Source organism: Lepidochelys kempii, chromosome 23 (genome assembly GCF_965140265.1).
Source record: "Lepidochelys kempii isolate rLepKem1 chromosome 23, rLepKem1.hap2, whole genome shotgun sequence".
NCBI classification, from domain to species: Eukaryota; Metazoa; Chordata; order Testudines; family Cheloniidae; genus Lepidochelys; species Lepidochelys kempii.
Genome location: NC_133278.1, coordinates 1,191,962 through 1,204,976, shown reverse-complemented (window position 1 = coordinate 1,204,976; position 13,015 = coordinate 1,191,962). Strand labels below are relative to the sequence as shown.

At 60.3% G+C, this 13,015-nt stretch overlaps 1 protein-coding gene across 1 annotated transcript; it reads right to left on the bottom strand.

Moving 5' to 3' along the window:
- Positions 1-4,919: 4,919 nt before the first annotated feature.
- Positions 4,920-9,434, bottom strand: HIPK4 (homeodomain interacting protein kinase 4). The gene is made up of 2 exons (XM_073322382.1): positions 7,738-9,434; positions 4,920-5,096 (listed from the first exon to the last, which is right to left on the bottom strand). Exons 1-2 carry the CDS (start codon positions 9,409-9,411, stop codon positions 4,920-4,922), a joined length of 1,851 nt encoding a protein of 616 aa, XP_073178483.1. The 5' UTR covers positions 9,412-9,434.
- Positions 9,435-13,015: the final 3,581 nt, after the last annotated feature.

Sequence of the window (13,015 nt, the reverse complement as noted above, 5' to 3'; positions counted from 1 at the left end):
TCTTCTGGGAATAGGAATGTGCCATTCCCACAGAAAGGTTGGGGACTACTGAGTTAGGGTGTGCCAGACCCCAAAATGCAAAGCAGCCTCCGGCCCTGCCCCTTCTAAGAGCGAAATGAGGTCCTCCAGGAGTCCTGAAGCCCTAGCCCAGAGGTGGGCAAACTACGGCCCGCGGGACCCTCGTGCCCAGCCCCTGAGCTCCTGCCCCGGGAGGCTCGCCCCCAGCCCCTTCCCCGCTGTCTCCCTCCCGGGCAGCCTCAGCTCACTCTGGGTGGGGGGGCTGCAAGCTCCTGGGGCAGTGCAGCTGCCGAGCCTGGCCGGACCCAGTGCCCTGGGCTGCACGGCGGCATGGTAAGGGGTTAAGGGGGTTGGATAGAGGGCAGGGGAGTTCGGGGGTTGGTGGTGGTCAGAGGGTGGGGGCATGGATAGGGGTCGGGGTGGGAACAGGGGGTTGAATGGGGGCAGGGGTCCTGGAGGGGCAGTCAGGAATGAGAGGAGGGGTTGGATGGGGCAGCTGGGGGCAGTCAGGGGTGTGGGTCCGGTGGTGGTTAGGGGACAGGGAGTGGGGGGGTGTGGATAGGAGGTGGGGGCGGGGCCACAGCCAGCCCTCTGTACAATTTCCAAAACCCGATGCAGCCCTCAGGCCAAAAAGTTTGCCGGGCCCCTGCCCTAGCCACTTGGGCTCACGCTGATGACATCACTGCCCCAATGACATCACTGTGACATCATGTCCTGACGATGACATCACTGTCCTGATGACATCACCATGACACCACAGTGGCCTGGTTCAGTGATAGGCCAGCACAGCGAGGCTGCCCCAAGACCCTGGCCTGACATGGCCCCTTCCCTCGGGGGAGCGGCGCGGCCCGCCCCGGCCTCGCCCACCCCAGGGCCCGCGCCCCAGCCGCTGTGAGGGGCAGGCGCCGAGCAACACAATTAAATAGCGCTGGGAAGGTACCATTCCCTTGGAAAGGGGGAGGGAGAAAGGTGCCTTCCCCCCCTCAAAAAAATCCAGGTTTATTTAAAAACCACCCTAAGCACACAGTGTAGACTAAGTAAACAGACTGGGTAAATAATAAGATAATACCAATAATAATGTCAATTCGCTGATCAGTTCTGGTCAACTCCTCCGAGCGCCCCCACCACGGCAATGGTTCACTCCAGCAGTTTGACACTCGGGCGCTCACTCGGCCTGGGAAGGAACCATTTCACTGACGGGGGGAGCGGAGCGGGGCTGGAGATAATAAAACTCCCATGGTGATTTCCCGGAGAGCAAACAAAGCCCATAACTTTGCCTCAGAGCGTCTGCTGTGGTTATTTGCTAACCAGGGCCGGTATTAAAGCCTGCAGGTTTGCGGGCCCCCCCATCCAGGCTGAGAATGGTACATCCCGGCCCCCAAGGGCGGTTGGTTGTTTACCAGCTTCTCCTCCACTCAGATGGGGCGGGGGGCGGGGCAGATGTGGGGCTGGGCCCTGGGCCGGCCTTGCCTGGGGGCAGGGGGGGGCGGGGCAGATGTGGGGCTGGGCCCTGGGCTGGCCTTGCCTGGGGGCAGGGGGGGGCAGATGTGGGGCTGGGCCCTGGGCTGGCCTTGCCTGGGGGCAGGGGGGGGCAGATGTGGGGCTGGGCCCTGGGCTGGCCTTGCCTGGGGGCAGGGGGGGGCAGATGTGGGGCTGGGCCCTGGGCCGGCCTTGCCTGGGGGCAGGGGGGGGCGGGGCAGATGTGGGGCTGGGCCCTGGGCCGGCCTTGCCTGGGGGAGGGGTGGGGCGGGGCAGATGTGGGGCTGGGCCCTGGGCTGGCCTTGCCGCGGGGCGGGGCGGGGCAGATGTGGGGCTGGGCCCTGGGCCGGCCTTGCCTGGGGGCGGGGCGGGGCAGATGTGGGGCTGGGCCCTGGGCCGGCCTTGCCTGGGGGCAGGGGGGGGCAGATGTGGGGCTGGGCCCTGGGCCGGCCTTGCCTGAGGGCGGGGCGGGGCAGATGTGGGGCTGGGCCCTGGGCCGGCCTTGCCTGGGGGCAGGGGGGGGCGGGGCAGATGTGGGTCTGGGCCCTGGGCCGGCCTTGCCTGGGGGCGGGGTGGGGCGGGGCAGATGTGGGGCTGGGCCCTGGGCCGGCCTTGCCTGGGGGCGGGGCGGGGCAGATGTGGGGCTGGGCCCTGGGCCGGCCTTGCCTGGGGGCAGGGGGGGGGCAGATGTGGGTCTGGGCCCTGGGCCGGCCTTGCCTGGGGGCGGGGCGGGGCGGGGCAGATGTGGGTCTGGGCCCTGGGCCGGCCTTGCCTGGGGGCGGGGCGGGGCAGATGTGGGTCTGGGCCCTGGGCCGGCCTTGCCTGGGGGCAGGGGGGGGCAGATGTGGGGCTGGGCCCTGGGCCGGCCTTGCCTGGGGGCGGGGCGGGGCGGGGCAGATGTGGGGCTGGGCCCTGGGCCGGCCTTGCCTGGGGGCGGGGCGGGGCAGATGTGGGGCTGGGCCCTGGGCTGGCCTTGCCTGGGGGCAGGGGGGGGCAGATGTGGGGCTGGGCCCTGGGCTGGCCTTGCCTGGGGGCAGGGGGGGGCAGATGTGGGGCTGGGCCCTGGGCCGGCCTTGCTTGGGGGCGGGGCGGGGCAGATGTGGGGCTGGGCCCTGGGCCGGCCTTGCCTGAGGGCGGGGCGGGGCGGGGCAGATGTGGGGCTGGGCCCTGGGCCGGCCTTGCCTGAGGGCGGGGCGGGGTGGGGCAGATGTGGGGCTGGGCCCTGGGCCGGCCTTGCCTGGGGGCAGGGGGGGGCAGATGTGGGGCTGGGCCCTGGGCCGGCCTTGCCTGGGGACGGGGGGGGGCAGATGTGGGGCTGGGCCCTGGGCCGGCCTTGCCTGGGGGCGGGGCGGGGCAGATGTGGGGCTGGGCCCTGGGCCGGCCTTGCCTGGGGGCGGGGCGGGGCAGATGTGGGGCTGGGCCCTGGGCCGGCCTTGCCTGGGGGCAGGGGGGGGCAGATGTGGGGCTGGGCCCTGGGCCGGCCTTGCCTGGGGGCGGGGCGGGGCGGGGCAGATGTGGGGCTGGGCCCTGGGCCGGCCTTGCCTGGGGGCGGGGCGGGGCAGATGTGGGGCTGGGCCCTGGGCTGGCCTTGCCTGGGGGCAGGGGGGGGCAGATGTGGGGCTGGGCCCTGGGCTGGCCTTGCCTGGGGGCAGGGGGGGGCAGATGTGGGGCTGGGCCCTGGGCCGGCCTTGCTTGGGGGCGGGGCGGGGCAGATGTGGGGCTGGGCCCTGGGCCGGCCTTGCCTGAGGGCGGGGCGGGGCGGGGCAGATGTGGGGCTGGGCCCTGGGCCGGCCTTGCCTGAGGGCGGGGCGGGGTGGGGCAGATGTGGGGCTGGGCCCTGGGCCGGCCTTGCCTGGGGGCAGGGGGGGGCAGATGTGGGGCTGGGCCCTGGGCCGGCCTTGCCTGGGGACGGGGGGGGCAGATGTGGGGCTGGGCCCTGGGCCGGCCTTGCCTGGGGGCGGGGCGGGGCAGATGTGGGGCTGGGCCCTGGGCCGGCCTTGCTTGGGGGCGGGGCGGGGCAGATGTGGGGCTGGGTCCTGGGCCGGCCTTGCCTGGGGGTGGGGCGGGGTGGAATGGGGCTGGGCCCTGCGCTGGCTTTTCCTGGGGGTGGGGAGGGGTGGAAGGGGGCTGGCCCCTGGGCCTGCTGTGCCTGGGGGCGGGGCAGCATGGGGCGGATGGGGGCTGGGCCCTGGGCTGGCCTTGCTGGGGACAGGGGGGGGCAGATGTGGGGCTGGGCCCTGGGCTGGCCTTGCCTGGGGGCAGGGGGGGGCAGATGTGGGGCTGGGCCCTGGGCCGGCCTTGCCTGGGGGCAGGGGGGGGCGGGGCAGATGTGGGGCTGGGCCCTGGGCCGGCCTTGCCTGGGGGCGGGGCGGGGCAGATGTGGGGCTGGGCCCTGGGCCGGCCTTGCCTGGGGGCGGGGCGGGGCAGATGTGGGGCCGGGCCGGCCTTGCCTGGGGGCGGGGCGGGGCAGATGTGGGGCTGGGCCCTGGGCCGGCCTTGCTTGGGGGCGGGGCGGGGCAGATGTGGGGCTGGGCCCTGGGCCGGCCTTGCCTGAGGGCGGGGCGGGGCGGGGCAGATGTGGGGCTGGGCCCTGGGCCGGCCTTGCCTGAGGGCGGGGCGGGGTGGGGCAGATGTGGGGCTGGGCCCTGGGCCGGCCTTGCCTGGGGGCAGGGGGGGGCAGATGTGGGGCTGGGCCCTGGGCCGGCCTTGCCTGGGGACGGGGGGGGGGCAGATGTGGGGCTGGGCCCTGGGCCGGCCTTGCCTGGGGGCGGGGCGGGGCAGATGTGGGGCTGGGCCCTGGGCCGGCCTTGCTTGGGGGCGGGGCGGGGCAGATGTGGGGCTGGGTCCTGGGCCGGCCTTGCCTGGGGGTGGGGCGGGGTGGAATGGGGCTGGGCCCTGCGCTGGCTTTTCCTGGGGGTGGGGAGGGGTGGAAGGGGGCTGGCCCCTGGGCCTGCTGTGCCTGGGGGCGGGGCAGCATGGGGCGGATGGGGGCTGGGCCCTGGGCTGGCCTTGCTGGGGACAGGGTGTGGGGAGAGAAGTGAGATAAGGGGGCTTGGGCGTTGGTTTCCATCCCACAACAATATACATTCAACGGTCTGCCACTGATAAATCATTTATTGAAATAGAAATGAGCCGGCCCCAGGGTGACGCCCACATGCCCCCAGCTGGCTGCTATCCCCATGCAGTCGTGGCCTTGGCCTTCCCTTAGATGGACTTTGTGCCCTGGGATGGCACCATGGCCCACCGGCCACTGGACAAGCCGGGTTTGACACTGGTCAATAATAGGGAGATAGCTTTGGGTTTCACGAGTAAACGGCATTGAGGTGGGAACACTCTATAATTTAATGGCTGCAAAGGACTCTGCAAAGGGGTTGTGGGGGGTGTCTCCGCCTGGCTTGTCCCTCCTGCGGGCTGCCCTGGGCTCAGTGGTGGCTCGTGATGTGCTGCAGGTAGGGCTGGTGCCTGTTCGGCGTGAGGTGGAGCGCGTTCTTGATTGGGGCTCTCTCCCCACTCCTCTCAATCAGCCAGTCATCACCGCCCAGCCAGGTGCTGGCACTGGGCAGCTGCGGCTCGGGGTCGGGCAGCTCCGGCTGGGCTCTCTGTGGGCGAGAGAAGTAGAGGCTCAAGAGGAACACCAGGCCCAAAACCTGACCTCACTCCTGAGACTGGAGAGACAGGTTGCTCCTTGGGGCGCCGGCCTCGTCTACACGGGGCATTCCAGCCCCTGCTGTAGCTGTACTAAACCCCTAGATCTACAGAGCTGCATTGACTTCAATACAGCTCTGCCTGTTCACACAAGCTGAGGGTTTGGACACTAGTACAGCCAGGCAAACCCCAAGGTCGCCAAGCCCCTTGTCTCAGGGACAGGGCAGCCCAGAGTTCTCGGACTCAGCTGTTTTCCCGGTTTGGACTAGTTTAATTTCACATGAGGCCATGTAGCTCCCAACAGCCCCGTTTGAATGAATGTAAATTAGCATCTGTGTCTCCAGCAGGGACAAGAAAAGCTTCAGCCAGGCCGCCAGTCAGGACAAAGAGGAGGGAAGGAGGTAGTCCCTGATCAGCCAGTCATGACTCTCAAGAGCGCGTCATCTGCAGGGTAAGCTTTGAAGTAACATTTTGGGTTAAATGAAGCTTCTCCCAGCCTCCCTGCTGTTGTTGCATCTCTGGCCATGGTTCAGCTGTCCTTAAATACTAATAAAGAACAACCCAAATGACATCAGAAACTGCAGGGGAATTGTGTGAGTGCAGAGGTAACCATGAATGGAAGATGGGTTTTCTACAACATGACTCGTGGCCACTGTCTGTTTTGATAGGGAAGCAGATCTTTGGCTGATGGGACCAGTCGTATCCATCAAAGATCAGGCAGGGAGGCTGCAATTGGTTTTGTACACAAACAGCTAATCAATCAATATATAATAATCATACATTAGCTGCAGACCCTGGCATGCTGATGAGTTACCATCACAGTCCATCTCTTGGCAAAGTTTGTGCAATCCTGGTTTCAGGTACAGCAGCTTAGACATGAACAGACTTAGACCCTGATCCTGCAACCAAGTCCATACAGGTTGACACCAACCTAGTTGAGTCAGAGGGGTTCCATGCAAGCACAAGGCTCTGCCAATGCTAATCCCATTGCAGGATCCAGGTTTTATTTGGCCCTGATCCTGCAAAGACACTTGTGCTTAGCTTCATGTATGGGAGGGGTCCCGTTGAAGCATAAAGTGAAGTGTGTGCCTAAGTCTTTGCAGAACTGGGCCCTTAGATTGTAAGTTCCTTGGGCGGGGACCCTTCTTCGGTGTCTTCTCTGGGTTAAGTGCAGGGCACTTGTGGGCATTGTAGAATAAATAATATTAACCATCATGGAGTCCTGAGCTCGGCTGAGGCCTCCAGACACTACCACAGTGCACATCATAAATAATAAGACTTCAGTTTTAGGGCAGAAGCCAAGGCTTAAATACCCCTATGCTTTAGAGGTACACCACCCTGTCTCCAGAACTGATTGCTCAGCCTGCTGGCCTCAGTCTAACCCAGAGCGAACACTGAACATGCCCTCACCCCAAAACTCCAATCAAAAGTAACCAACTTTCTGAGCAACTTCTCCCCTCAACCTCCTGTGAATGTCTGATCTTTGGTTGCACACAGAATTGGGTTGAGGTTGCATTTGTCTGCCTGTTGGCCTGTCAGACCATCAGCTATTTGTAGCACGGATCTGCCTTTCTCTTTGAGTAGGTGCAATCCCTAACACAATGGGCCTTCTGTCTATGTTGACACTTCTTGGCACTATATGATGATAATAATAATTGGGATGGTATCTAAACGATAAATAAGAAGAATGAGATATCTACTGGCAGCTAGGTGATTGGTGTAGATATATAGATGGATAGATAGATAGATTAGATGGGTGGATGGATGATAAGGTGGTTGAGGTAATATCTATTATTAGACCAACTTCTGTGGGTGAAAAAAGAAAAGGAGTACTAGTGGCACCTTAGAGACAAGCTTTCGAGCTTACATAGAGCTCTTCAGGTCTGGGAAATGTACTCAGAGTGTCAGGGCTAAATAGAAGGTGGAACAGATTGTGCTCAAATAAATTTGTTAGTCTCTACAAGTGCCACAAGTACTCCTTTTCTTTTTACGGATACAGACTAACATGGCTGCTACTCTGAAATTTAGCACAGTAGTTAACACATATTTCAAGGGACCATTCAAGGTGAAGTGGCCCCCTCCAGTCATAGGGGGAAAAGAAAGGGAGGGAGAAAAAAAAAAAGGCAACTGAGGGTGGGTTGTTAGTGGATTGCTGTGATAAATTCAGTGTCTCTATTCAGTCCATGATTTTAGTGTCTAGCAAAGTTAGATAGATAGATAGATAGATGGTGTATGGGGATAGATAGATCAGTCACCACAATGGGGAAGGACAGCTAGTGGTCACTTAGGGTCAGATTCTCAAAGGTATTAGGCGCTTCACACCCATTGCAATCAAAGGGAGTTAGGTGTCTACCTTTGAGGTCTTGGCCCATCCCTTGTTTCGTTGTGGGACTATCAAGGTAGATCCCTGTATCTACTGTGCTCAAGGATCTGCCTTGTAGATCTTCCTCATAGATCCAGGTAGATTCTTGCACATCTCGGGTTTATCTGTAAAGGCCTGGTGCAAACCCTATGTTAGCTGACCCCAAGAAGGGTGACTCCTAATAATGAAACAACACAGCTCCTGCCCAGCCGAAATGGACGTGTCCCTGGTACCTTAGTGGTAGGAGAAAGTGGATGTCTCTGATCGTCCAGGCTGCTGGGCTCTGGGAGGGAGGAGGCAACAGGGGAGATGCCAGCATTGCTCTCATTTTCCCAGCTGACAGTATCGCCAGGAGACTGCTGTCCCAGTAGGATCAAGTTCCCAAAAGTGGGGTCGGACTTGGTGTGACGAGGGTGCTTGCGGTGTTTGGAGCTGCCGTACCGGCTCCTGTAATAGGCCTGGATTGGCTCCTGATGCTGCTCGTGGTTTAGCCGGGGGTTCTGGTAAGTGCCTTTGTGCACTCCCATGTGGCCCAGGGTCATGCTGGCCACTTCAGCAGGAGTGGAGGGCTCATACGCTCCCATCCTGGCACCTTCACCTAACAAGTTCATGGCAGCCTCCCTGCCTGGCTCGGTAATGCTCAGATCGTCCATCTGGTCGATGGTCCTTTGGACGCTGGAGAGGCCAGAGACGCCGTGTACATGCTCCTCCTCCTTGAAATACTCCTGTGCTGGGTAGAAGGTGTCCTCGTCCATGGCGTTGCAAAAAGCCACTTCCTGCTTGTCCTTGCTCTCCCGCTTGATGGACTCCTGGAAGCCCCGCAGGCAGAGCTGATAGTACTGGGTGAGTTCGTAGCTCAGTCTAAGCAGCTGCATGGAGATAAAAGGGTGCTTCAGGGCTGCACTTGGCGTGATCCTCTCATGTGAGTCCCAGGTCAGCATCCTCTTGATCAACTCCACCATACTTCTCAGGTCAAAGTACTCAGCCAGGGCTTCATTGTCTGGGTAGATCATCTTGTGGATGTTCACCGACTCCATCTGTTCCAGGGACTTGAGAACATACTTCCTCCTCTCCACAGATTTCACCTTGGTCTCTGCCAAGTACTCGGACGAGGATTTCAGCTGCCACTGGGTTACCAGTTCAGCATGCTGGTTTCTCTTGAAGAAGTGGTGAGCTTTCCTGGCTACATTGAGCAGGCTGTGCTTGGGCATCCCTTGGGTCTCGCAGATGTACCTGATTTGGTCATACTCATTGTTCCCAGGGTAAAGGGGCCAGCCTAAGTGCAGCTCTGCCATAATGCAGCCCAGAGACCACACGTCCACCTTCTCACAGAAAGGTAGGCCCAGCAAGATCTCCGGTGCCCGGTAGAAACGGGATTGGATGTATGGCTCCTTGACATAGCGCACCTCATTGAAGATGCTGGCTGACCCAAAGTCAATCACTTTGACTCGGAAAGGGTACCTCATTTGGTCAACCAGCATTATGTTCTCAGGTTTCAGATCCGTGTGGATGATGGAAAGCTCCTTCAGCTTGGCCAGGGCTTTGAGCACCTGCGTGGTCACTGTCCGGATGTGCTTGACAGGCAGAGGAGAGAAATTGTTCTCCTTCTGGAAGTCAAATAGATTTTGCTCCAAGAGCTCAAAGACCAAGTAGAACTTCATCTCGTCATGGAAGAACTCGTGGAACTGGATAATGTGTGACTCCTCCGAGTCCACCCCCGCCATGGTCTGCAGCAGCTTCAGTTCATTTTTAATGATCCTGCGCCGATAGGCATCATTCTTCAGAATTTTGATCGCCACCATCTCCCCCGTGCTCCTCCGCCAGCTCTTCACCACTTCCCCAAATGTGCCTTTCCCCAAAATCTCTATGACGTCAAAACATTCACTGCCCGACTCAATCGTTACCATGTTCTGTTCGTAACTGCCCCCTCCCCGTCGGGCTGAGCTCAGAAACACAGGGGCAACTGGCCTCTTGCAAAAGAATGCTCTGCCTCCTTGGAGCAAAGAGAATCCCTCGCTGTCCTTCCGCGGAACTGGGGCTGATGCAACAGTGCCCGTCATTCCAAAGTTGCCAGGCCGAGAAAGTTCTATTGTGGGGGGAAAGAAGTTACTCCAGTTTTACACCAGCAAAACCCCATTATGCCAGTGTAAAACTGGAGTAGTGCACTGGGAAATCTAGCCCACATTGCCCAGAAAAAACCAAATGCCCTCATTCTCATGTACACTGAGTCCCCTTTGTGCCACTCTGGCAGAGCAAAGGAGCCCTGCAAGTGGGTGTAAATTACCTTACAATGAAAATCAAGAGGCCTGTGTTTGTCCATCCGAGGGCCATCCTGGAATAGGGGTTCTCAGCCCTGATCACCCAGTAAGTGTTGTGCTGTGTCATAGGTCCAGGCTGCAAGTGCCATGAACATGGACAGAAGAGCAAAGTCCAACCTGTGGGCAAATCCTTCCACACAAGCCTGCATTGAGGCGTGAGCATGGCTGGCCTTTCAGGTCATATGTGAAAGGCTCACCAACAGGATCAGGAACAGAGGACTTGCCATAGAGCAGCTCAGAATCACTGGTCCAGCGACTCCTTTGTCCCACCCCTGCAATACTAGATCGGAAGCACTGTGCACTCAGGGCTCACTGCGGAGCAGACAATTGCCCCTGCCTGGGTTAGCTAGCTAGCGTCCTGCCTCCCCAGTTCACATCACCTGAGTCCAGCAGCTTGTGTTTGCCAGCCGCCGTTGCCTGCTGCTTTGGTGGGAAGCAGCAAAGACCCATGAGACACCCAGTGTGCTGCAGCCCCTGGGGTGGGGCTGACACTCACAGCAAGGAATTTGTCACTGCCCCTTAGCTCAGTTTGTGTCGCTAAGCCCCACAGTTTAACCCATACAGCCAGGATGCCAACTCCACTGCTCTGTTCCGAACGCCCCACGCCCCGGGGTGCTGGGATCTGGGGCTCTGCTTTCCATTTGAATGCTGAGACCATCCCCGCAAGTTACCCCTTCTTCCTCCCCTCCCATCCCCCACAACCTGCCTGAGACATGGGAAGCGGAGACCCCTTAAGAATGAACAGAAAAGCTCCAGCCACTTCCTCTGCACGCAGAGCCTCTGGGCCAACTCCCTGTTGCCCCATCCCAGGCACCGCTCTGCTCCTGCGGCCCCGGGCACGGGCCTGGGCCCTGGGTGCTCTGCAGAGGTGCTCGGCAGGCAGAAACACAATGGTTGCGTGTGGATGCTGTCCCTTTAAATCTGAAAAATGGGCATTAAAAGCCATCATTTTGGGTTTTCACCCCACAGTCCCTTACACTTGCTCCTGCCATAACGAGACATGCCTAACCAGCGTGTATGGCTTTGGCATTAGATATCTGTGTGTGGCGGCCCCCCTGCCTCCGGTTCTGCACTGCCCACCACCGCTTAGCTGTGCGAGTGAGGCTTTCGGGCGTGAGGTTAAGATGTATCAGCAGCGCTGAGGCATTACCTGAGCCAGTTCCACACGTGTTAAAGGCCTTGGCTGCAAACAGGTGTCATGTCACACCTTCACATCCTAACCTAGACCTCACTGAGCCAGCCGTTCCGTGCCGTCGGGCTCACTGCCGCTCACACGCCCGCTGCCCTGGTGAAGTGACGGCGCGAGATTCCCCAGGGGGCTCAGGGCCTGATTCCCAAGGCTACAACTCCAACGCGTGGGGCCCGAGTTTCCAAATGGCTTGGCTGTTCTCAAAATTGCCTCTTCGTCGGTGCCCAAGGGGGGCTGAGCTCAGCCTGTCGGGCCCCTTGCACTTTTCCAGGTGTGGGGCCTGCTTTCCCCACCCCTCTGAGCGGTGCAGCCGCCGTGCGGTGCTGGGGAGGAGAGTATTTTCAAACCCCTCTGTCCCTGCCTTTTGGCCACCAGAGGGTGCCCTGAGCCTTGGTAAGTGGCATGGAAACCTGGACACTGGCCGTATGCTTGGTGTTATCTAGGGCTGGGGCTAGCCCACTCCAGGGCTCCTATCTCTCTTCCCTGGCTTGCAGCATTTCAGCACCAGGCTCTCTTCTCACCCACTTCCAGAGGTGAAGGGTCCTGAACTTCCACACCGGGGCACAAAGGCTAAGAGGCAGGACAGGTAAGTGACTGTCACGGAGTGAGGGGGAGTCCAGGCCCTGCACCCTTCTTCCTGGGATTCACCATGACTCTCAGCCAGCCAGTAAAACGGAAGGTTTGTTGGACAATAGGAACACAGTCTAACACAGAGCTTGTGGGTACAATCAAAAACCCCTCCAGCAGCCTCACTCCTTCCCCCAGCTCCTCCTCCAGCCTTTGTCCAGTTTCCAGGGCAAAGGTGTCACCTGGGTCCAACCCCCTCCCAGCTCAGGGGACAGGCTCAGGTCCCCTCACTCCTGCTGAAGGGATGGACTCATTTGGGTTCAGTTCCAACATTGGCACCGACTCCCTGTGGGACCAGGAGGCAGACAGTGCCACGGGAGCTGGGCACCAATTCCCCACCTGTAGCCTGGAGATGTGGCTTGGGAGAGGCAGCTGCCCAGGGCAGACGCTGTCCAGTGCGAGGGGTGGGGGCGCAGCACCCAGCAGAATGGGGCTTTGCAGGGGCATACAAATAATGACGGGAGTGCAGCATGTGGGGCCAGCCAAAGGTCTGTTCTCTGGCCAGTGGTAGCTGACACATGGACCCTTATCTTTCACTTCCACCTTGAGCGCTCAGCCCAGGAGCCCTGCGGCCCGAGGTCTCATCTGCCCAAGGCCGAAGAAAGACACCACCCAGGGCTCCACGCAATCACAGATGAATTTTATTCAGACAAACCCAGAACAGAAAGAAAAAGCAGCAGCAGCAGAGTGGCTGTGAGACAAGGTACCCGGGGGGTTACTGGATCTGAGCATCGCTCTGGGCAGGGCAGGGTGAGAGGACGGGGCCCTCCCCAGCTCTGTGGGACTCCAAGGGAAAGGGGCATTTAGCATTAATGGGAATCAGAAAAGGCCCCCTGCATCTAAGCAGTGCTTTTAAAACAGCCCTGACAAAGCGCAGGGGAGAAGAGAGCTCCTCACTCCAGCTATTGCCCCTGCTCCAAACGCCCTCCCGGCTGGTGAAAATGGCAATGGTTTTGGCTAAAGAAAGCCCCTTCAAAGGGAAGCTGACACACACACAGCAGCTAATTCCTGCTCATCCGCTTGCTGCCGTGGACAAGTTTAAAGAGAGTGGGTTAAATTCTACCCTGGTGTAAATGATACCAAGGGGCCCCATTACCCCTGCCCCTTGCAGGGACTTGCACCAATGCGAAGTGGGAGTGAATTGTTACCGGCTTTACTGAGTAGTGTTTTGCATCCATTTGAAGCCAGGGCAGCAGAGAATCAGGCCCAATGCACATCCCAGCAGGGCTGCCTGTGTGTCTCCTGGGCAGAGAGAAAGGGGAAGAAACCCCCAAGCATGTGTTTGGGGGAAGGTAGTTCTCGCCCTGGGAGCCTTGTTCTGGTGTCTGTGCTGGTCTGGACACAGCAGAGATCACTGAAGGGGACGTGGGTGGAGCT